The 24,085-nt window shown below is 45.6% G+C and overlaps 3 protein-coding genes and 1 long non-coding RNA gene across 4 annotated transcripts; 3 read left to right on the forward strand and 1 right to left on the reverse strand.

Annotated features, from left to right (window-relative positions):
* The first annotated feature begins 1,332 nt into the window (after positions 1-1,332).
* LOC112268522 (aquaporin SIP2-1) lies at positions 1,333-5,859 on the forward strand. The gene is made up of 3 exons (XM_024456887.1): positions 1,333-1,978; positions 4,153-4,413; positions 5,333-5,859. Exons 1-3 carry the CDS (start codon positions 1,661-1,663, stop codon positions 5,486-5,488), a joined length of 735 nt encoding a protein of 244 aa, XP_024312655.1. The 5' UTR covers positions 1,333-1,660; the 3' UTR covers positions 5,489-5,859.
* Positions 5,860-14,121: 8,262 nt separating this feature from the next.
* LOC100845430 (CBL-interacting protein kinase 31) lies at positions 14,122-19,102 on the forward strand. The gene is made up of 15 exons (XM_003557984.4): positions 14,122-14,335; positions 15,146-15,388; positions 16,053-16,115; positions 16,231-16,302; positions 16,420-16,527; positions 16,623-16,700; positions 16,793-16,846; positions 16,934-17,059; positions 17,154-17,243; positions 17,389-17,511; positions 17,603-17,713; positions 17,844-17,957; positions 18,115-18,171; positions 18,257-18,331; positions 18,619-19,102. The coding sequence occupies exons 2-15, from the start codon at positions 15,197-15,199 to the stop codon at positions 18,700-18,702; spliced, it is 1,347 nt and encodes a 448-aa protein (XP_003558032.1). The 5' UTR covers positions 14,122-14,335; positions 15,146-15,196; the 3' UTR covers positions 18,703-19,102.
* A 741-nt stretch (positions 19,103-19,843) lies between these two features.
* On the forward strand, positions 19,844-21,375 carry LOC106865703. The gene is made up of 3 exons (XM_014896329.2): positions 19,844-19,967; positions 20,247-20,670; positions 20,738-21,375. The coding sequence occupies exons 1-3, from the start codon at positions 19,844-19,846 to the stop codon at positions 20,883-20,885; spliced, it is 696 nt and encodes a 231-aa protein (XP_014751815.1). The 3' UTR covers positions 20,886-21,375.
* Positions 21,376-21,727: 352 nt separating this feature from the next.
* Positions 21,728-23,541, reverse strand: LOC112271575. Its single transcript, XR_002964745.1, has 2 exons — positions 22,844-23,541; positions 21,728-22,009 (listed from the first exon to the last, which is right to left on the reverse strand). It is a non-coding gene; the product is annotated as an uncharacterized LOC112271575 (long non-coding RNA).
* Between the last annotated feature and the right edge of the window lie 544 nt (positions 23,542-24,085).

Genomic DNA, 24,085 nt, shown 5'->3' on the forward strand with positions numbered 1-24,085 from the left:
ATTTTTTTTTTAAGAGTAAGGCCCTGATTGGAAGCCTAGTTATTGGGCCAAAACCGGTGTCAATCTCGGAGCACATTTTTTTCCTGACGGAAGCCCAAAACTATGCTTGGTTTGCCGTTTATGTATTATTTTACCCCGTTTTAAGCCTGAATATTCTCACCGAGACTGGCACAGAGACAAACGACGAGTGAGATACAGTGGCGGGATCGATTGAAAACGCCACGACGGTGGCTAGGATGATGTGATCCACCGGCTACGACAAGCGGATCCAACGGCGGTGGCGGTGGGATCCAGCGGCAGGCGAGGTCCTGCGGCGAATGCCCGATGGAGGCGATGGGGTCCAACGGCGGTGGCGGCAGAGGACGGGGTCGCGGCGGCTGCGCGGCGGAGGCCGCAATACTAAACACACCGGTGTTTTGATTCACCCTTAACCTGTTGTGCACGGCAAAATGCACCGGTAAGTATTTACGGGTGAAGAAAATTTTACATAGTTCCCAAGAGGGGCCTAAAGATGATATAGAGAGTAAAGTTGCAATCTACGAAACACGGATACGGCTCTGAACTGGCGTATCCGTATCGGATACGGCATGGATACGGGGATATGCCCGGATACTCCCCGATACGTATTTTGCCCGTATCGGGTAATTTTTCGATCTAAAATAATTAAAAAAAATATCCGATACGTGAGGGATACCTCCCGATACTTGTGGGATATGGGAAACTGTACACCAGAAGAAGCCCATCGGTCGTCGATCTATCCTACCAATCTCCCTTCTCTGTTCAGGCGAAATGGTTGATTGATTTCTTGACTTTGCTTCTCCAGTTCTTTCTTTCTCAGCCCAGGTAAGCCATGGCAAGATAAGCGTCAGCTTCAATTGGGAGCTCAAGCTCGAGCACTGCAGAGAACTGGGGAACAATCTGGCAATGCAGTACCATTTTTGACTACTTCTCATATAAAATATATTTTTTATTATTTAGTATATATATATAGAAACGTATCCCCGTATCTACGTTTTTCAAAAATTGACGTATCGCGGTATCCCCGTATCGCGTATCCGATACGTATCAACGTATCCGTGCTTCCTAGGTTGCAATGCCTTTTGTAGTACTCAAGGTTCACATTTTGAAAGGCTGCAATTTAAGTGTTAGCCGTGTGGACTACAATTTTGTGTGGCTGATGTTTCTAATTATTAAAAAAATCAAACCTTAAATCTGTTAGAAAATTGTGTAAACAAGGCCTCAGTTTGATATGACAAAAGGACGACAAAATTATCGTGGCTTCTTACGGTAAGAAAAACCAACGGGTTGGTAGTTCTTAGAGGAAAACGTCTGATATTGGATTCTGTTAGCTGTTCTCACATGAATTTGCAACGAGCTCCTGAAAAGCGACGATAAACGACAGCATCGAAAATATTCTCCGATGTTCCCGTTGTGAGCAATCATCGGCGAACAGCACTACGGCAGAGCTTTCCTTATCAATTGTGGCTGCCACATGGGGAATCTATTCTTGACCCGCTCTCAAATTTAAAAATCTTACAGCCTTGTTAAGCTTGTTCCAAATTTATCGCCTGCTCCTTCCTAATATCGGCAGAAGAACCCCTCCCCTCGCGGTCACGGAAGCCATTACCGCGCGCACCGGCAGCCTCCGCCGCGCCCGCCCATGTCTCCGGCTCCCCCGTCGAGCGGCCGCATCCGGCCGTGGCTGGTCGTTGGCGACCTGGTCCTGGCGGCGCTATGGGTGAGCGTGGGCGCGCTGGTTAAGCTGTTTGTGTACAGCGTGCTCGGCCTCGGCGGGCGCCCGGAGGCTGAAGCCGCCAAGGTTGCGCTCTCCGTCGTCTACATGTTCCTCTTCGCCTGGCTCGAATCCGTCACCGGCGGCGCCTCCTACAACCCGCTTACCGCCCTCGCCGGCGCACTGGCCTCCCGTGGTGGCCTCGCCCTCTACCTCTTCACCGTCTTCGTACGGATCCCTGCTCAGGTGATGCCTTTTGCTCCGTGTCATCCCTTTTATATATACTGAATTTCATCAGCATATAACGTTACATTACAATGCGTTGTGAAATTTGTGGTTCCATCTGAGAATGTATGGAACTCGTCCTACCACGAAGGATAATAAAAAATCAGAAGAGGAAGCAATCACAATTTGACTAGTGGAGTACCTATTTGAGGAGCAACAAAGGATGTCTCAACTTTGACTAAATTTGAATGCACCTATACACTAAGTCATGTCTAGATACATCCAAATTTTGACAAATTTGAGACATTTTTTGTTGGACGGAGGGAGTACTATGTTTTCAAGGGAATTTTGCGCTCGCTCATTATTTAAGAAAAACTATCTCACAATATCTCATAACTAATCCATGAGGTGTTGTCATATTTACTATATACTCCTATGATTCTATCGACACACCATCGACACGTGCCTGGCGATTATAGGAGATGTATAAGCCATAATTATATTCTTTTATCTGTTCTAGGGTACACGTGGATAAATATATGTTACGAAGAAAAGCTTTGCAATTAGCTGTTAACACATGTTAAAGAAGTCTAAAAATAGTTTAAGTTAGTGTTACTCATATGGAGGGCCGAAAATCTCAATTGTGCAGAGGCATGAGGAATAATCCAGCCTTCTTAAATTGTGCTCAAATTTAGTCATTTAAGATGGAATAGTACAAATTGATTGCAAATCATGTGTCTTGATCAAAGGAGACAACTACCGCGCTACGTCGTGTGTTAGGGCCGATGCGCGACCCACCCTCCAACTCTTGGGCTTGCATACATGCCGTGCTGCGTCAGCACAGGAGGCATATGGCGTAAGAGTCGTCGCCGTGAAGACGAGAGAACGTCGTTCGCTCCTTCTAATTCCCATTAAAAAAAAGTAAAGAGAAGATTTTTCAGTTGTGTTACTGAGCGCTCTGTTTTATGGTCCTGATTTCGAATAGGAGAGAAGAGAAGAATCAATGTTGTTTTGTACTTTTGTAGGATAGATACTATATATATCCTACCGAGGAACCTAAAAAGGAGAAGTCCATATTTCATTCTTGAGCTCTTTACCAAGTTCATATTTCAACCTCCAGCTTTTAATTGTTTGAATTTGTGCGCTGGTACTCTTAATACCACCCAAATCTTGAATTGTTTGAATTTGTGCGCCTTTGACTCTGATTTTGGGTTGAATAAGGTGCCACATCAGATAAGTGAGACACGCCATCACCGTCAGTTGATTAAGCAAGCTATATCATTCCTACCGCCGCCATGGCGGATCTAAAATTTTGGAAAAACTATTTTACCATATAATGTTTGTTCATGAATCTAGCAACTTAACTAACCATAGCTTCAAATATGCTCTTCTAGTCTGAGTTTTCATGGCTTTTGAACAAATATGATGTAGTTTGACCAAAAAAAATTGTACCTTTGTGTCAAACGTGGCACCCCCGGTCATAAGATCCTAGATCCGCCACTGCCGCCGCTATATCAGAGCTCCTTTCTCCTTCCCACTGCACAGCCACACCTGAGCCCCTTCTTCCTCCAGACGCTGCTCTTACGGAGCCATCTCTCTGTCCCGATGTCTCTGCACCAGAGACCTCTCTACCTCCCGCTGCTACGGAGCCTCTCACGCCGTCACGTGACTGCTAGGGTTCCGACTCGATACAATGGCATGGCTCACTTATGCGATGAGGCAGCTTACTCAGCCCGAAACCGGAGTCGAAGGCGGTCAAACCCACCAACCCAGAATTTGGACCACTGTTAAGAGTTTGAGGGGCAAGATTAAACCGATTAGGAGTTGGAGGTTGAAATCTGAACTTGGGCAAGAGTTCAAGGTTGAAATATGTACTTTTTCATTACAAAATCATATTACGTTACTTTATTTAATTGATGTACTACTCAGCATATCTGCAAAATTCATGAATTGATGTACTCAAAGTGGTGAGTAAGCCCATCTCAATCCCAACCATTGGTAGCAAATCGAATAGTTTGATGTGACCTCAAGGTGAACAGACATCACCGGTTCACCACCAACTTGTTTCTTTGTAGGAGTAATGATTCGTGAATATTAATCATTTTCTCTTTGATTGAGCAGCCTGTTTTGTTGCAGCTGTATTGATTTATGGATCTGCATGTCTGTCTTAACATTTGTTGTGTTTTGTTTATCAGGTGCTTGGGGCGGTTCTTGGAGTGACGGTCATCCAGGAAGCTTTTCCTAAAGTAGGTAAAGGAGCTGTCTTAAGCGTCGGTGTTCATCATGGAGCGTTAGTTGAAGGACTGGCAACTCTTATGGTTGTCATGATGTCAGTGACACTTAAGAAGAAAGAGATGAATGGGTTCTTTATGAAGACATGGATCTCAAGCATTTGGAAAAATACGATTCATATCCTTAGCTCGCATATAACTGGAGGGATCATGAACCCCGCATCTGTAAGTGCTTTCTACACTTAAGGGCATGGATGATCTAGAAATGAACCTCTAGGATTTGAACAAAATTACACGTGTGCTCAACTTCCATATGAATCAAGTTGAATGTATGAAAGTACCATGCAAACACATGTATGATGGCACCAATTTGTGGCGCCAGTACATTCTGCTAGGCACATTTGATTGCACTTGTGTTTTGTTGCATTATGTTATGATTGATTGAGATGTATATTGCTCATCTCGGCCACTTATCAACTTGCTATGCTGCCTCTTATACTTTCCAAGTGAAATATGGTGATAACTTAGCCCGTGAAATCAAGCACTTTGTAAGATTTCCTGCACATGCAGAGTTGCAGAATGCAGACTTTCCTGTAGTACCAAAAGTGTGTCCTGTGAAAACCACCTTTACTGTGAAAACTCCATGAAAAACATTGTAAAGAGTTCGAAAGGTTCTAAAAAATCGCATATGTTAGAGAAATGATGTTTTATAGATTTGTAAATTTCAAGTCCGGACTTAAGTGTGTCAAGCAGCATGGAAAAACAAATTCAGCATGTATATAGTGGTTCTTCGTTGTTTGACACTTTTCTCTTTTTCATTCCTTCCAAATACAATTGAGTTTCTACTTGAAATTCTGCACGTTTGTAGAAAATCACACTCCAACATATGGTATTTTTGTAGATTGTTTTGGAACTTCTAAACATGGTTCCTATGGAGTTTGCACTGCAAGGGTGGTTTTCATCTGATATTTTGTAGATGTTCATTCCTAAATCCTAACAATTAGGTATTAAGCTTGGTGTTATACCTTAAATACATTTTCATCCCGGAAAGACTTATATCGGACATGCATTTTTAACTTGCTAGTTGTAATTGTTGAATCTAACTTCAGTTATGTAATAATATCCCTGCTGTTATATTCTATAGGCTTTTGCTTGGGCTTATGCTCGAGGAGATCACACCACATTTGACCACCTATTGGTATATTGGCTTGCACCCCTCCAAGCAACATTGCTAGGAGTATGGGTAGTTACCTTCTTAACTAAACCCAAGAAGATCAAGGACAACAAGAAGGATCAATAGACGATTGTTGAAATGGTGTCCACCATTTGTTCTGGAGCAAGAACTTCAGTCCCCGTTATTATGTATCATTTTCCACAAATGTTCATTTGTTAGCTTGTGGAAGCCTCCTTAATGTGCATTTCTTACATCTGGCTTGGCCTAAACTGTGCCGAAGCTTGTACATAATTGTTCCGGCCAGATGCTGTTAACTGTAGGGAGGAGATGATACAGCCCAAGTGCAGTTGAAATGTAAGTTATTACTGCACAAAAACTCTGTTGAAACCATCATCCGTCTCAAGCTGACAATTGACATTTTCTGATCCTGCAATATTTATCAATATGGCGCTCAAGTCTCATTCTCCATGGGGAGACTGGAATGCCATTGTAATCTACTCCGTAGTTTTTTCGAAAACCAATTAACTCCACCATATGGCTTGTCACGTGCCCCTTATGCGGGCCATGCTGTGGAGTTAATTTGAGTTGTGAACGTCCACACAAATAACACAGTTTTCAGTACTACTAAATCTGGGACATGTAATATGGGTCGGAGGGAGTAGTACATTTGGTATAGCTAATAGTACCAGCTACAATTCAAATTTGTATTGGATTTGGTTATCGCAGAAACTGCTACTTATCTTCAAATCAAACTGGTGGAATCCAAGCTTAGAAAATCTGGTGGGCGCGGTCCTGATGTTGACAAACAACCATCACGTGACTTCCGTATTGTCCATGACGTTGAGCCCTGCTATCAGATATAACTAAACCTGAAAATCAGTCTGACTACTTCCTCTTCTTCTTTTGCAGGCTAGTAATAGTCAGAGGTGATGAAACATGTTGCATGTCCCCTTCCGAGTGATGATATCCGTCCGGATAAATGTTTATCCAAAAAAATTTAGATGAAGAAGGACCTCCTCCCCAGCTCCATTTTATTGACAATGAAACATATCCCCACAGAGTAATATTAATCCAATTCTGGAAGAATATTTTTCTTTTCATGCTTTATCTCTTCTGCTAAAGAAAAATCAGACGGTACTGCTCCACCAGTCATCTTCTTTAGATCTGTACCAATCAGATGTGTATTTGTGCAATGGGAATCCTAACGAACGAACGTCAGTTCCTTCGCCTGATCCGGTTCTGATATGCGCACTTGCTCTCCGCTGATGAAACCCCTGTGCTGATGCATGCATACGCTGCCTGTATGTAAGTGTGAGTGGAGGATGGACGTTCAAAGGGCGCAACGGGCCCGCTCATGTGGTCCAGGTCCATGTGATATGTCTGCACTCTGCAGGACATGTGGCCCCTGAAATGCGTTTCACGTCCTTCTCATGCCACGAGTCATGTTAGCTCTTTGTTTTCTTTCTGAGACAAAAGTGTTCATTCTTTTCTGGTGTGAGATTACCATCAAGCGAATAGGGTAATAAGACAAGCAATGCTGAATGTTCCAAGATAACACTTAGAAATAGGAAGATGGCCCGATTCGGTATGATCCTGACACGACCTTTATCTTGCACCTACATCTACTATCGTATCCATATTCTCTGCTTTATCGGCAGTATTACATGCTACGGATCATTCTTCAGATTGTAGACCTTTGTATTATAGTACTCCATCCCTTTCTAAATATTTGTCGTGGTTTTAGTACAAATTTGTACTAAAACCACGACAAGTAGTTAGGAACGAAGGAAATATGCCTTGGATGCATAATCTTGCACCCAACAGCATTGCATATGTATCAATAAGAATGATGTTTATGTTGTGTTTTTTTTAAGCCCTGTTACACTCTTTCTTGTAGTGTAATGGTTCAAAACTGTGAAGCGGCGAGAGATTAAGTTAATATAACCACGAGTACGGCGGGGAGTTTTAGAATCTGAAGATATCTCTCTTTGACTCTGAGTCACCGAGGAAGCAATTCCATGCGCTCGATCCCGTGTGCTTTGACCAATTTCATTTCGTTTTCCTGTGAAAAAACCCTGGAATATTCAAGAAAAGAAGAGCAGAGTCTCGATCAACCGCCATGGAATTCTCGTACACATATGCAATTAATTGAAGCAGCTGCCAGAATTCTGAAGCAGAGTACGTACGTCACGTCGCCTCAAATCGACGGCTGGAATATTATGGTCCTGAAACGAATTAAAGCCGCAGTACGGTTGTGAAGAAACGAAGGCTGCGCGGCCCGCTGGTGCACGTGAGTTGTCAGGGATGGCCCCGCTGGTGCCACACTGTACCTCCTCTGTGATAATCTATTTTGAGAGATAATCGATTCTGGTGAGCGGGAAATTTGCCCCCATGTTCTGGCGGCTGCATGTGCTTGTGGAGAACAGTGGGCGCAGCAACCGCACAGTAGAATGTACTACTGTGCGGTGTCCGTCGCCAGCTACTCCAGCAAAGCAATGCCTCCGTTTCGCTCGTACAGTGTTACAAAATCATTACTGTCTCAAAAGGGTACGATCCAAAGCTTAAAACGGTGCGGCGGGCGCGCAGGCATTCGCAAGTCGGGACGTGTACGGACGGGATCGGATTGGATAACCAGCCGCGGGTGCCACACAGCCACAGGCCACAGCTGCCATGCGAGGTTTTGGATTATGACAGGCGGGCTAGCTGGGCCAAGACAAGAACAGATCCATGGGCGCGCGCGTGGGCCACGACGACGTCCTTTTTTCCCTGTGTGCGACTGCGACCCGTTTGTTTTGTCCGCTTTCGCGCAGCTGCTACGAAGCTTCCTCCTCCCCTCGCCGCGGCCCCCGCGACGTTGGAACGGTTGGTGGGTTGGTGTCGACCGGGGATAAATCTGCGTCGTTCCGTTGCGTCGCGTGGCAGCCCGGCCAGCTAGACTAAATAAAAGTGCGGTGCACCGCGAAAACGAAAGCAACCGACCCCAGGTGGGGGCTGCTGTCTGCGCTGCGTACGTGCGTGGCTCAGGGTGGCTGCGGTACGTACGGCTGATGATTGATGGATGGATCGATGAGACGCTGATCTTTGCGTGCCGGATCCGGCGTCCACGGACGGCCGTGTTCTGGTTGCTGGTCTGCGCTGCGTTTGGCAATGCTGATCGGTTCTTGTGACAACGGCGCGTGTGGGATCCGCGAGTTAAGATGGACGGCCAGTTCATTCCAATTTTGTGTGAAGCTTCAAGGGTCTCACGTACAGATGAATTCATGCTACGGCATTCGACCACTCTCCAAACCGATCAGACAAGGATTTGGGGGATTAAATGACCAAATTAAGAGAAACCTACACCGTGCATTTGCACGTATTATGTACGTACGGTCATGTTTTTTTTTTTTGCCCAAACCGAATATGGGTCGACCTTTATGTGCACGTACGCACATTCGTCCGTTAATGCATGCAGCTGCCAGGAAGCTTCCTCCCCAGCTAGCTGATGCACGCACCACACGTACGTGCCTGCGGACGAGGCGCGAGAAAGTGACGTACGTTTGGGTGAATCATGCACGCAGCCTCTCTCTGTATATAGTTCAAATTCAAACCATTCCTGTCAGCACATTCAATATACATGCATTCATGGCTGCCTGCGGCTGGGATGCAAACTTACATCATGTGTGCAGTTCGAATTGAACTTGCCAACTTGGTCGGACAAGCTAGCCAGCTAGCTAGCAGACATGGCGATCGAGGTGACACGGAAGAGCAGCTAGATCAAGAAAACCATCTTCGGCTCCTTCTCCTTAGTCCTTACATCGAATCATCGATCAATACAGCTCAAAAAAGCTTATACGCGCATGCACGTATATACGGAATCTTTGCTTGTTGTCTCGAGCCCACGGAGGGAGGAATGGTCGGTCTCGATTGGCATGCCTGACCTGGCCAGAGTCGAGAAAATGGAATAAAAAGGCACACGACATAGCTTGATCGGTCCAACCAACGAGATCGTTAGCTTTTGCCCGTGCGACATAACGACCGGAAGAAGGGTGTTAGGCGCCGATCGAATGAAATACAGCTGTGGACCCAGCACCTGATCTAAGCTACTGCTTCCTTGTTTCATAATTGTTGTCTCAAATTTACTCAAAAATGGATTTATCTATTCCTAAAAAATGTCTACATACATGTAATATTTCAACAAGAATTATGAAACTGAGAGAGTAGCATGTGCGCGTGCACGAACCAACACACAGATTTTATCAACTGCATCCGACGCGGTTGTGTGAGTATAATTTTCTCTTCTTCGCCTCAATTATACAGTATAATTTTGGATTGAAGTTTTGCGGTTTCAATGTTAGCAATGGCTTGTTTGCTGATACACCACCACGTAGGAAAAAAAACTGAACCGGAGAAATAATTCCAGTTTTGCTATGTTTAGATCGTGATTTTTTAGTTAAGGATCAGTCGATTGCCCGGCTGCCGGATCTAGTTTGTGCTTTAAGATTCGGAACAAACGATGGGACGAAGAAGTGGGGATGGTATCCAGTGATTAAATCGACGGCTCTGCTGTGTTGACTGAGATTTAAACCTTTTGCTTAAAAATTAGGCGTCTCAAGCATAGCCATTAGCAAAGAGATGTTTTTTTAGGCAATCAAGGGGTGGTGGGGATTCCCCACCTAAATATATTACTTCAAAGAGTCAGAGTATTACAATATGGGGGAAAGATAGACGCGTCACAAGCCGACGGCTACCTTTTAAAAAAAATTGCATTTCAATCTAAAAGTCCATACATGGTCGAAATGATCTCAAAAGAAGAGATCAACCATTGCAAACAGTGAAACCTCAAGCTATGAGAACCGCAAACTATCACCAAACATGGAGTCACACCATCATCAATCCCGAGCCCTGAAGAACTTGCCATCGGAAGGACGATAGAATCCCAGAGATATTGGAGAGATAACACAAGGACAAGAGAAGACTCCGGCTCATCAATCACGCACCGTAGGAGTTCATAAATTCTCCTCTAGAAGGGAGGAAGAACCCCGATGGAATGAAAAGAGATTGTTTTTTTTTATCATGCAAGATACACTTTTGGCATGGACTGCATTAAAACTATGTTTTCTCCCTCACACCTAGATACGGTAAAAATATATTTTAAATATAACAATAAGACACAGGCTCTTGTAACAGTCGTATCTGAACAAGTACTCCCTCTGATCCTAAATTCTTGACTCAAATTTGACAAAATATGAATGTATATATCCTTAAAACGCGTCTAGATACATGTAATATTTCGACAACAATTTAGGATCGGAGAGAATAAGAGCATCTCCACTCGTTCCCCCTATATTTCATCCGGCATATGGCCATATGAAGAGGCGTTGGCGCAACAATTCGTTTGGGGTGGAACCGGCACCCAGCCGCATCCCCAAACATCTCTCCCCCAAATTTGGTTTGTCTCACTGATAGTGGTGACCCGCGCTGCTTTTCATCTTCACCCGACGCCCCCGCTAGCCCCCCTGTGCGTAGGGAGTGGATTGGGGGCGCCATTGTTGGGCCACGCCGGCTACGTTTTGGATTTAGCGGAGTGGATTGGGTGGGTTTTTCAGCGCCAACGCGCCCATTTAACGTTTGGGGGGCCTTTAGGGGGGCCGGCTGGAGATGCTCTAAGAGCAACTCCAGCTATCCCCCCCATATGGCGTCCGGCCTGCCACATTTTTCGGCCAGATGGGGTGGCGCCAGCGCAAATAATAATTTGGGGGCCGGCCGTGTCCCAGCCGGGCCCCCGATAGTAAATTGGGGCACCTTTTAAAATTCATCAAAATTTATTCAAATTGGCGACATTTCATAAAGTCCGGCAACAATTCATTGAAATTTGCGATACTTTACAAAATTTTAAAAAAGACGAAATCAAACCCTAGCCCTAGCCTAGTCGTCCAGCCAGGAGGCGCCGCTGCCCCAGCTGCTGTTGGAGTCGAAGTCGAAGCCATTGTCGTCGTCGTCGAGGACGATGACGTCCGGCTCCTGCTTCACAAGCGTCACCTTCTTCGCTACCTCCTGCGCCACCTTGTTGTCCAGCCACACCTGGACTTCGGCGTCGGAGGCTGTGGAGCCGAGGAGGCGGTGCCGCTCCGCCTCCTCCTCGCTGGCGCGCTCGGCGGCGCACTGACCCGGAAATTCTTCCGGGTCGTTGTCGGCGGCGTAAGGGACGACGGCCTGCTCGTAGTCCGGCGCCAGCGTCCATTCCGGCTACGGCTTTGGCCGGACGAGGCGGAGGCAACGCGGACCGCTGCGCTAGGGAGGAGGAGGACCGCGCCAAAGCGACGGCACGCACGCCGCTGAGGAGCCGGCGCCACCGCCTAGGTAGCGGTGTCGTCCGGCCGGCGCCGGAGGAGGAGGAGTCGCCCCGGCGTCGAGCCGGGGCTCGTTGCCGGCGGCGAAGGGGGCGAGGACAGCGTTGAGGGACCGCCTCGGCTGCTACCAGCAGGCGCGTCGGCCTGCGATGTCGTTCCGTACCGTCGGGTGCGGAAGGTCGTCGACGTGCCGGTCGCGCTCCTCCTCGAAGAAGGGCGTCCAGGCGCTGCCAGTGTGACGGTCCCACTCCAGCAGCGCCTGTTCCTCCGGCATGAGGTTGCGGAAGAAGTGCTCCGCAATCCTCTCGCGCCGGCGCGCTCCCATCGGCGGTGGTGGCATGGGTCTGCCGTCAAGGCTGAGCACCAGCCGTAGGGAAGGCGGCAGTCCGCCGGCCCGCGCCAATGCCTCGGCCTCATCGAGGCGGAGCCAATGGCGATCTTGCTAGTTGCCGCCCATGGCAAGGTGGCGAGGAGGAGATGGGGTAGAGAGGAGGATGGCGAGGGAGGAGAAGGGCGAATGTGGCGAGCTTCTGGGGTGGCGCTGCCTTTTATGGGCGCCGAAGTTAACCCGTCGAGGGTATGAACACGGCGAGAAACGGGTGTTGGGAATGCGCAGCGATGCGCCACGTGGAAGCCGACGGGACTGGACGACAGTTTGACCCGGCGACCGCCATTACTCGCCTGAGAAGCCGAGGCGAAGCCGGTGGACGATTAATGCTGAAACCGGTGAGGGCGATAAATGGCGCTGACAAAGCGGGCCCGCAGCAATAAAACACTTCGCAGGCGCCTCCGTTTGCCCCCCCTCCCCCCCCCCCCCCCCCCGCCCCCGGGTTTGGGTTCGGCCTGAGAGAGTCGGCTAACTTTTTAGGCCGCGCCGGCTAAAAAGAAAAATTAGGGAGGCCGACTGGGTCGAATTTTAGGCGGCGGCACACCCAAACCCGTTTAGGGGGCCTTTAGGGGGCCGGCGCTCCAGGGGATACAAAAAGTCTTCGTTGAAAGTGCCTAGGATACAATCTACCCTCTGAGCAATGGATGAGATCTTGATTCGTTTCAGTGTGCATTGATATCCACATCTCTCCCGGAGGTAAAAAAAACCGACATTCCACGTCAATATTATCAATGCACACGTCAGATGCCTTCTGTGGCATCTCGACATGTCACGCGTCAGCTGCTAAGATCACACACACTCCCATATTGAAGCAGGCAGGATGCTTGCTCCTCTCAACATCTCTTTGCTAAAAGTTGCAAAATTTCATTTGGTGGTCTGTGTGATCACTGCTTTTTGCTACCTTCGTGTGGCCAGCAGAACCAAAAACAATGAGGTGGGGGGCCAGCATCCATATTTGAAGCTGATACTTGACTATATTTATCTATACTCGGCCGGTTCCGAAAGAAAATTCCCATGACGAACTCGTGGAATTTTTATCCATGCACGCAACGCACGCCTGGTGACCAGCCTGCAGAAAAACAGTGCAACTCATCAAAATACTGTTCGCACGCCGAACATGTGGATTTTGTTTTCTGAAACAAGTAGTCCAAACCGGCAGGGTGGTATTTAGATGGTTCACTTTATTTGGTCATAAGATTTGGACCCGAACGAGATTTCCGTGCCTTGAAGATCTATGTTGTGTGTTTCGCACTAATCATGTTTGTCCGTCCAGTTGACAAAAAGAGATGCATAGGCGTATTTCTGTTTAAAATTAGGCAGCACTACTAGGGCTGCAAATTTTTGACCCTCAGGCTATCCTTTGACCCTCCTTACTTCAAACAAATGAACTAGTTTTTTAAAAAACCATTTGTTCGATCTCATTTGTTTGAACTAAGGAGAGTCAAAGGGCACTACTAGGGCTGCAAATTTTTGACCCTCAGGATATCTTTTGACCCTCTTTATTTCAAACAAATGGTTTTTTAGAAAACTAGTTCATTTGTTTGAACCAAGGAGGTCAAACGGTGGGAGCCTCAACCGCCATAGGCGTATTTGCCAGCAGTAGTGTTGACTGGTCGAAAGGATAGGGCGGGACCGTCAGCTGCACGCACAATCAGGAATTATTCCAATGATATACTCCACTGGAGTACATGGTAAAAGGATATGTTTTCGGTGATTCCGTTCGGCTGGCCATGATAAGAGCACGTACCTATCCACACACCCTGGTCTGTCATTCACGTCTGCCTGGCTGGCTAGTCGCAGGAAATTCTATTACTCCAGAAAAAACAAACTATTCACTCCAGTAGAATGAATGAAGGGACGAAAAGGAAGACCCAGCCCTTCGGAGCCGAAAGGGTTGGACTCGAGGCGTGTGTAATAACGTGGTGTAGTGTAGGCAGGCACGGCAGTTTAGCGTCGGCAAGCAGATGTAAACTTCCGTACGCTGCTGCTCGCCCGCCTCCATGCTTGATGTCCTTTTCTCGTGGGGGTTGGCTGCCTGCGGCTGCGCGCGACACCACCAGGCCACCACCCCCATCCTCCTCCTTATTACCACCACAACTCCCTCTTCCCTCCTCTGCATCCACAGACCACAGCATCCTCCTCCACCTCTCCTTGGTTGAATTCCTCGAATATTTCCGAGAGAGACCCGGCCTCGCTGCATACCTGCCGTTGCTGGTTCATTTAGCTCCAGCTAGCTGCTTCGTCGAATTGAAGGTAAGGCTCGGCCCCTCTGGCTGAATTTGCGCCCCTTGTAGCTCTGTCCGTGGTGTTCGGATTTCCGTTTCTTTTGGTACGGTTCTGATCTGAAAGTGTGGATTTGGGGGGAAAGAGTTTAAAGCCGCGCTGTGTCTTGTGTGCATTGCTAGCTAGCTCAGGATGTGATTTCTTTTTCTTCCTTTTTTGAGAAAACACAGCACGCACACTCACCCTTATGAGCTCAGGATGTGATAATTGGGCTGTGCTGTGAATGATTCAGTATTGTTCTTAGTATTTCCAGCTCATCGTTTGGCATTTTCTCGTTGCTCTCGGCAACACATATTATTGCTGCTCTGAAATGCAAAGCAGAAGATTCTCCATCATACATATCTGCACACTGTTTTTTGGAAAGGTTTTTGTCACTTTTTCGTTTCTGCTTTCTGGTAGCATCATAGATTACCAACTGGCGATTGTTCCTATGCGGCCACCCTTTGTGTTCCTGCCACGTACTTCTGATGATTTATCTGCCTTTCTACCGCAGGCACATGTGTTTAATATGAGTATATGAAATGATGCGCATATGTCTGTCTTGGCCACCTTTTATATTAGTAAAGTCAAAGCGGGTTGAGTGTTTCGGAGTAGTCTGGTCGTTTTATATTTTGACCATCAGGTGTTTTTTAGTGTTCCTGAGATCTTTGCCTTGATCCTTTTGGAAGAGAAGATAAAGAATGTTTCATGATAGAATATGACAAAACAATACACTTCACGTCTTCGAATGGCTAAATGTCAGGTTAACTTTCAGAGCCTGATTCATTTCGCAATCTGCAGGTCGTTGAAGAACCATTTGAAGGTTCGTAGTAAACCTTCGGTTGTTGGAAGATGTATCGGGCAAAGAGAGCTGCATTGTCACCAAAGGTGAAGCGCCGTGTTGGCAAGTATGAGCTCGGCCGCACCATTGGGGAAGGATCCTTTGCAAAAGTCAGGTTCGCCAAGAACACTGAAACTATGGAACCAGTTGCTATCAAAATTCTTGACAAGGAGAAGGTTCAGAAGCTCAGATTGGTTGAACAGGTCATTTTCAGACAATTCCCTCATAAGACTTTGCACTGGTTTCTTCACATTTCTTTTATCACCATAGCATATCATAGATCAGATTAAAAAAAAAAGATGCCTGTATATTCATAAAATTAGAAAGTTGTTTATCTTGACCGATAAAATTAGAAAGTTCAGCCTACCATACTGTGGGTGCTATAATCGTTCCCAAATCCTAACAGTCAATAAAGTTATCTTAACTGCGGTCCATATTTTTCATTGGTCAAAGTTCAGTACCATAACATACATCTTTGTATCAAGGAGCTAACAGAGGAAACAATTTCTAGCTTCCTTGGATGTTCCCGTGTCAGCATGGGAGCATAGGAAGGTGTAACTTCAGTTAAGACTTAAGAATGATTCTGTGTCTACATATTTACATCACATCCTGATATACCCACGTGGTGATCTTCCAGTTGAAGTCATACCACCAACTCAGTATGTCTTCCTGGTATCTTGTGCTGTTTCCAGTCGATGTCTGAACTTTGTGCATATTGACTACAAAATTCAATGCCCCCAGTTCTTGCACTTCACCATATGTGTCCCCTTTAATCGCCTTCACTATACTTTGTGCCGTTCTAATCGCATAATCATAAAAATAAGACTTCTGTTTCCAATAACTAATACCATCCTAAACTCAATGCAGATTAGGCGTGAAATTTGTACTATGAAGTTAATAAAGCATCCTAATGTCGTTCGGCTGCATGAGGTAAAGTTCAAATATCAATCTACCACTTCAATATTTACAGTTGTACCTTACTAGATTTTTGTTTATCATGACTGCAGTCTGATACCTTCTGGCTCATATTTGCTTTCTACCTCAGGTGATGGGAAGTAAAGCAAGAATTTTCATTGTTCTGGAATACATTACTGGAGGAGAGCTCTTTGAAACCATTGTAAGTTCCAATATATCATCAATCTATCTAGAAGTATTGAAGTTATATTGTCCTATTTACTATTGTTCATGTTACATGATCATATTTTGATTTTATTATATTTGCTGTTATACACAGTATACTAATGGAAGGTTGAAAGAAGAGGATGCACGCAAATACTTTCAGCAACTGATCAACGCAGTTGACTATTGCCACAGTAGGGGCGTGTATCACAGGGATTTGAAGGTAAAACCTTATCCAATTGGTCATGTGTTTTTCTATAATCATATATATACACATAAGTGCAGAAAAGTGACATAATATTTGACCTGTATTTACAGTTAGAGAATTTGTTGCTTGATGCTGCTGGCAATCTCAAAGTGTCCGACTTTGGTTTAAGTGCTACTGAGCAAGTGAAGGTACCATTAACATATATTAGTTTGGTCACATGACTTTGTATTGCATTTCAATTCTCATTTTCGACTGTTACTGAATTTCTTCGACTTTACAGTCTGATGGGTTACTGCACACAACATGTGGAACTCCAAACTATGTTGCTCCTGAGGTAATACCATTTTGCTTGTCTTATTATAACCAAGAATTCATTCCACTAGACTATTATCTAACTTAGATTTTCTTTTGATCTTTGTAGGTGATCGAGGATAGAGGTTATGATGGTGCAACCGCAGATATCTGGTCTTGCGGGGTAATCCTTTTTATTATGCTTGCTGGGTTTTTACCCTTTGAGGATGATAACATCATCGCGCTTTACAATAAGGTAATTCTTTTTGAAAGATATAAAGAAGTGAAAAACATCATGGATGTGATAATATATTGCTTATCATCTCTTCTTATTCCCTCTGCAACTACAGATCTCCAAAGCTCAGTTTACCTGTCCCTCTTGGTTTTCTGCTGGAGCTAAGAAACTGATTACCCGAATTCTGGATCCTAACCCTACAACTGTAAGTGTCTTCATACAACTTTCAAACATAGTTCTTGATGTAACATCTATTTATTTCACAATAGATTACTCAAATACTAGTTATTATCATTTGTGACCACTTGAGCAGCACCTTACCTGTCCTTCTGTTGTTGAATGTTGAACAGCGTATCACCATTCCTCAGATACTGGAAGATCCTTGGTTCAAAAAGGGATACAAGCAACCTGTTTTTGACGACAAGTATCAGACTAGTTTCGATGATGTCTATGCTGCTTTTGGAGACTCGGAGGTGAGTCAGTTGACCTTTTCAACTTAAAGTACTTACGATTCTGGGAGGAATAAGTTGATTAACTATATGCATGCATTAATACATTTACCAGGACCAGCATGTGAAAGAGGAAACTGAACATCAGCCAACCTCAATGAACGCATTTGAACTGATTTCACTTAACCAGGGACTGAATCTGGACAATTTGTTTGAGGCAAAGGAGGTGAGAACTCTGAAATAATGCTGCTCCACACGGGCATTATCTGTCTTATGTTTGGTTTCCCATATTCTATTACCCGCTCCGCGTGTTTCCCATAATTGCAATGAACTTATTTCTACAAATTTTGTGGCAGGAGCATAAAAGGGAGACAAGATTCACCTCACAATGCCCTCCAAAAGAAATCATCACCAAGATTGCAGAAGCTGCAAGGCCACTTGGATTTGACATTCAAAAGAAAAACTACAAGGTATATTGCTTACTGCTGATATGTGCATTATTACAATCAAATCATTTGTGTAAATGTTGCCATATATGTCGACGTTGTCAGGAAATAAAACCCTTCCTACTACATTCAGTTCTTCAGTTCCTAAAATGTCTGTCTTTATGCTTTATGTTATTTCCAGATGCGGATGGAGAACCCCAAAGCAGGTAGAAAAGGCAATCTCAATGTTGCAACTGAGGTAAGTGAAAACACCACACAAATAAAAATATTTCAAACACTGAAGAACAATTGCTCATTATATGTTGTTCTGTGGCAACCTTTAGGTATTTCAAGTAGCTCCATCCCTACATGTGGTTGAGCTCAAAAAGGCTAAGGGGGATACTCTGGAGTTTCAAATGGTACTAATCACGACTAGCAGTTTTACCATATCATCCTTTTCTAAGCAGATTCTCTGTGCACTTAGACTTCACATTAAGGCTCGATTACCACTCAATACTTAAAAGTGAAGCTAACATATCAATAATTCTTGTCTTGAATTAATATCTCGCAGATAATCTGAAGTAACCACTTCCCTTCAATTGCATACAATTTAGATCTGTAGTACCTTTTCCCCTGCTTTTCTAACAAATGTACGTGCCATTGCTTACACAACCAAGTAACCAAAGTTCTTTTTACTCCGAAACAGTTCTACAGAACACTTTCCACCCAGCTGAAGGACGTGGTTTGGAAGTGCGAGGGTGAGGCCGAAGATAACAGCGCGACGGCATGAAAGCAGCTTGCAGACCCTCACCGGTTGTACATAATTCTTCCGTGGGTGGGATGGATGGTCGGTGTTGGCTGCTGAACAAAAACAAGTTCTTTCGTTCATTTGTTGGTGATGAATAGGCTCCTATGAGACAACGGGCACGAAGCCTGCTGTGGAAGGGCCTATTTGCTTCTTTAGTTTACTTATTATTCATCATGGTCCGTTGGTGGATTAAAATCGAGAGGCGAAAGGCCGTATTGTTGTAAGATTGTAGTATTGGTTAGAGTACATCATCAAGGACTGCAATAGGATAGCACTACTTTATTTTGTTACTGGCTCAACTTAGTTTTGTACTAGTACTACTTGGTTAAAGCCTGGGAGATATTCTGAATAAATTGCAGATTATACTGCTGATCGTTGTCGATGCTGCTGCTGCGTGTGCGAAGCTCGAATGGAGATGTTAACACTGAGTAGCGGAAATGAAATGTTTGTTGTGATTGTACTTGGAAGTTGGAACTGATGGACGTTTGTTTTTAGCGTGAACTGATGGGACGTTTATTATGCTGAAAACTGCGAACGAAAAAGAAATCTAAGGGGTCAGGGACGATACCTCGTGAAGAGCCTTTGCCGGTGAAGACAGTACGTACGAGCGAGCGGATGCCGCCGGCCCGCCGCTCGCGCCGATCGGCAGGTCGTCTTTCCCACAGCCGCGGTGGCGCCATGTCCTCTCGATCCGGTTGCCGCACAGGCGCACAGTACACCGGGGGCTTGTTGGATCACACGACCTGCGAGCAACTCTCGTCTGGCGGGCTTAACTTTAGCGGATCCTACTTGGACCGTCCCAAGCCCCAGTGTCCCACTCGGAGTCCAGATCCAAACAGGTTAACGTCCATTGGGCCAGTTCTGATCCATGATTCATTCTTCGGTTTTTAAGAAGGCCTTCTCCGGTTCTCCGGTTTTGCACCGTCGCCGTCTGGATCCAAAAATTCCTGAAAGCTGTGTCTTCGTAACAGCCCACGATGACAACTGGCCGTTTCGTAAGGCAGCACACGAGAGTAAATCACAGAAAACTACCATTAGTGGTTAGGATTTCACGTAGTTACATGTATTAATATGAAACACTAACTACTAATACGGTGGTTTCCGTAATTTACTTCACAAACAAATGTCCCTCGTTGAGGAGGAATTCGCTGAGGATGAGGCCTGGCAGGTGGTCAAAGCCCGGAGCCTGGAGGTCTCCGTCAACGTCTTCATGATGATGTCGGCACTCGGCACCAAGCTGTTGGGCTGTCTATAGCTTACTGAGGCCGAACTTCGGAGGTTTGTTTTTCGTTGTCCTCGTGCTGCGCTCTTCGCATATCGGACCACTACAGAGTGCAGAGTTCTTCGTACCTAGAGGTTACATGGTGACCAACTTGGTTCAAAAACAAATGAACTAGTTTTTTAAAAGTTGTGTCATTTTAAAATTTTAATTGGCAAATTCTTCGGTACCCAATACTCCGCCTGACTTCATCAGACTATTAGAGAAGGGTATTTCCGTCTTTCCACATTTTCACATTAGTAAAAAGTAAAAAATTCCTCCCTTCCCATCTTCCCGATCCCTCTCCCTAATCACAGAGTGCCGTCGTCCTTCTTCCAGCCCGCGCCACCGTCATCCCTCTCTCCTCTCACAGAGCGCCGCTGCTCTGCTCCCTCCTCACAGCGCGCCGCCCTCCTCCCTTCTCACAGAGCGCCGCCGCCTTTCTCCCAGCCCGCACCGCCGTCCTCCCTCTCTCCAGTTGTCCGCGCGGCCATCGTCCTCCCAGCCTGCACCGGACCGAACTCTCCGGTCGCTCGGGTCCTCATCTCTGATCTGAATATTGGCGTCGTGGTCATCACCGAGCAAGCCATTGCCGGTGGTGGCGCGGACGAGCTGCATTGCCTCTCCTCCCACGGACCACGGTCTTTGCTTGGATCAACTTCTAGTGAACCACTGCATCATGAAGAGACAAGGTAAAGCCTTTGTCTGCTCGCCTTTCCCTACTTTCCACCAATGCAATCAACTCTCCGATTGGAACAGGGCAATCATGATTGGCCTAAACATCTGCAGAAAATCTGTAAGGACAAAATCCTCAAGACTGAATCCAGGATCTGTCGAGGTCACAAGTGACACTCTTGAGACTGCGCAAGAGGATATTGTTGCTCCTTTAGCCGCCCTTCTAGCTTAAATGTCTTGATCGAGCAGAACAAAAAGGAGAAGCAAAATGACTGTCGTTCCCCTGAACCTTCCAAGGAGCAGGCGGAAGAGAGACGTTCTTCAGTGCAAGTGACAGGTAGAGAAGGTCTTTGATGAGGACGTCAGGGAAGGTCGTCTCTTACAAAGAGATACACCTGAATGTGAAGATGTGATGGCCTCATCTAAGAGTTAGTAAAATATATGTTTTAAATTAGTAGAATCATGTTTGTTGTATGATATTGATGATATCCTGTTGTTTTGCCTTAGTGGGGAGGACTGCTTTCTAAGCAACTCCCCCCTATCGGCGTAGAACTAAGCTGACCATATTGATTTATTATTGGATACTACTCTGTCAATGTTCCTATTCTGAAGGTGCACAAATGCAACAAAAATTAGTGAGATTAGCAGTGTTTTGTGTTTACTGTCAATTTGTTTTATGTTGAGACAAGCGTTAAGAAGCAATATTATGATCAATTTGATAATAGTTGGGCTGAGTTCAGTCATAATGGTTGGCTTTTCTTGTGCAATCATGCTAGGTTGCTGCTCGGTTTATTTGGTTCAGCTGATGAACATTTTACCCGTGCAATGTTGTTTGTGACCGCAAATTGATCTATCTGACCTGATCGACTGGTCCAATGAAGACATAATTTTATGTGTGTACCGGTTGATTTGGATGGTTTGTTAACCTATGCGCGGTGGTGGTTTGCACGTCAAATCCACAGGTTCCTCGCTCAGATGTTGCTCACTTTTTCTGTCATGTTCAGTTCGCTGTCAGCTTTGATGATGCAATTCAGTTTCTTCAGAACACTATTTGTAAACATGGACATGAACCACTAGATGAGAATTTCAGATGGTATAATCGAGGTGAGCTTCTGGCGCAGGAGGCCAAGCATTCTGCCAAATGTCGACAATGGATGATGAACAGCAGCAGAACGTCAAAATCACTACATACAATTAACACTCAACAATGTAGCACAGAATAAGGATGGCGGCGACAATGGCACACTGCTATCATTGACCTTCCAGGAGGACCCTGAGGCTGCGGAACCCTTCAGCTGATGTGCTTACAGATCCTCATTCTCCCCAAGAGCTTACCTACCATAATATGCTGCAAGCCTGCGAACACCATAAGGAACATGATAAATTAATCCCAACAGGTACATCTGATGAATAATGTGTGGACAAAACTGAATAATGAAAAAGAACAGAAGTTTCAGTGAGGTTAGCTCTTCTATTTACTTGATTTTGTTTTATGGGATATTAACAACGTAATAATAATAAGGGAACAATCATGGTCTGAACTAAATGTTGCAGAATTCAGAATCACAGCCTGTACCGTACAACCTTCGCAGTAAACACAAGGGGAAAAAAATCCCACAGTTGTTTCAGTTTTGTTTGACACTATTTCTATGCAGGGTTGCAGCTTCAGTAGCAAAGTTGAACAGTATACAGAAATTTGTGTCTTCAAAGTTAACCAAGCCATTGGTGGAGCACAGTGAAAACTCCACGTTATCACATAATTCAGGATCACAAGAATGAACAGCATTTTTTTCTCTGGGGTAAATGAACAACAAATTTATGTATGTACCTGTACCTATCTTAAAATAACCTACTTACGTAGCAGATAAGAGTCAACTCAAAAGCAAATGTGGATGGGATTTCCACTCCACTGCCCATTAATACAAGATAAGGGAGAGAAGAATCTGACAAGAGAAGGTAATATTACAGTGACTTGTTCTGAAGCTTAATCGTCTTACAAGACATAAAGATGAAGACAAAAATGTTAGATAAGAAATAATTGTAATGCTGACTGGTTGTTGCAAATATTCTCTCCGTGTTGTCATCTCCACCCATTCTAAACTACTCCGTATGTGCTAAGCAAGTGCTTATATAATTCTTCAGCATTTATGCAAGTCTGGCTAAACATGAAACCAAATTTATCGCACTCACCTGTATGGCTTGTTTCTTTTTTCCTTTCTTTCTTTCCTTTGGCTCATTCAACACCTCCACATCTTCTGGCATGAAAAATGAAGGCTCGTATGGAAGGCAGGAAACCTGTGACTGACATATTTATTGAGGCTGACCGCCAGATAGCACAACGCCGATCTTGCGTGGCTTGGCTGCCACAGGCTCGGCCGACAGCACCGCAGGTGCCGACAGCTGCCCGAAGTAGTTGGGGAAGTGCTCCACGAGCTTGGAGCAGAGGACGGAGGGGAGAGGGGCAGCGCGAGCATGAGGCAGCTCTTCTGCATCTCACTGTACAATGACGCGTTCGCCGGCCACCACCGCGCCGCCATGTGCCGATGAGGCGAGGTGGAACCGTGGAAGGGGGCGGGAGACTTGGAGAAATATTCCGTGGGCGGAGGGAGGGAGGCAGTGAGCGGTCAGTTGGGGTGGGCGTCAGCGAAGGGAGCTTTGGGAGGTGGTCTACGGCAGGCTGCGGCAGCGGAGGGAGGTCGTGGAGCTCTGCGAAGAGGATCGACGGAGAGAAGAGGAGAAATGGGAAAAGAAAACGAAAACTGCCGACGTCGTTCTGTTTCTTCGGACTACTAGATTACATTTTTACCCTTGTCTCTTAATACTCCATCCTGTTACTCCATAGATCTAAATTGGAATATTAAGAAGTACTAACTAATCTGAGCCTTTGGATCAAAGAGAATGGACTGTCCAAAGGGTACCCTGAGGGTCACACTTGCAGCCCTATTCATACCATCCTCGACCGAAAAGCAATCCTTATCTTCATCAGCGCGTTGACACAACGGACGTGCATGATTTGAGGCCGATCAATCTAATTCACGGTGCAACAAAAGTACTGCCTAAGATCTTAGCAACTTGTGTTCCGCCATTCATTCCAGGCTGATCATCCCTCACCAAAGTGCATTCCTGAAGGGTCGGCGTGTGCATGACAATTTTTAGTGCATGTGTGGGGAAAAGAGAGGAAGCTTCATAGGGCCACGAGCCGTCATGCTCAAACTTCACATCACGAAAGCGTTTGATTCAATCGTCTAGGTTTTTCGATCGATGTCCTCTGCAAGTTGGTGGGGTTTGGGAACCGCTGGATTGTGTGGATCCACCGTGGCTTGCTCTCCATGGTTTCCTCCCGGTTGCTCCTCAGATGGCATTGTAGGTGAATTCATCCTCTCATCATTGGGGTCTGAGGCAGGACGACCCTTTCTCGCTGCTTTTCTTCAT

Source organism: Brachypodium distachyon, chromosome 1 (genome assembly GCF_000005505.3).
Source record: "Brachypodium distachyon strain Bd21 chromosome 1, Brachypodium_distachyon_v3.0, whole genome shotgun sequence".
NCBI classification, from domain to species: domain Eukaryota; kingdom Viridiplantae; phylum Streptophyta; class Magnoliopsida; order Poales; family Poaceae; genus Brachypodium; species Brachypodium distachyon.

What these genes read in the sequence shown, in the direction of transcription:
- LOC112268522 (XM_024456887.1), top strand. Translation starts at nt 1,661, where the DNA reads ATGTCTCCGGCTCCCCCGTCGAGCGGCCGCATCCGGCCGTGGCTGGTC. An exon ending in TCGTACGGATCCCTGCTCAG is followed by an intron (nt 1,979 to 4,152) that starts GTGATGCCTTTT and finishes TTTGTTTATCAG; the next exon opens with GTGCTTGGGGCGGTTCTTGG. An exon ending in GGATCATGAACCCCGCATCT is followed by an intron (nt 4,414 to 5,332) that starts GTAAGTGCTTTC and finishes TATATTCTATAG; the next exon opens with GCTTTTGCTTGGGCTTATGC.
- LOC100845430 (XM_003557984.4), top strand. Translation starts at nt 15,197, where the DNA reads ATGTATCGGGCAAAGAGAGCTGCATTGTCACCAAAGGTGAAGCGCCGT. An exon ending in CAAACTATGTTGCTCCTGAG is followed by an intron (nt 16,847 to 16,933) that starts GTAATACCATTT and finishes TGATCTTTGTAG; the next exon opens with GTGATCGAGGATAGAGGTTA. An exon ending in TCATCGCGCTTTACAATAAG is followed by an intron (nt 17,060 to 17,153) that starts GTAATTCTTTTT and finishes CTGCAACTACAG; the next exon opens with ATCTCCAAAGCTCAGTTTAC.
- LOC106865703 (XM_014896329.2), top strand. Translation starts at nt 19,844, where the DNA reads ATGTCCCTCGTTGAGGAGGAATTCGCTGAGGATGAGGCCTGGCAGGTG. An exon ending in CGGCACCAAGCTGTTGGGCT is followed by an intron (nt 19,968 to 20,246) that starts GTCTATAGCTTA and finishes ATTAGTAAAAAG; the next exon opens with TAAAAAATTCCTCCCTTCCC. An exon ending in CTGCATCATGAAGAGACAAG is followed by an intron (nt 20,671 to 20,737) that starts GTAAAGCCTTTG and finishes CGATTGGAACAG; the next exon opens with GGCAATCATGATTGGCCTAA.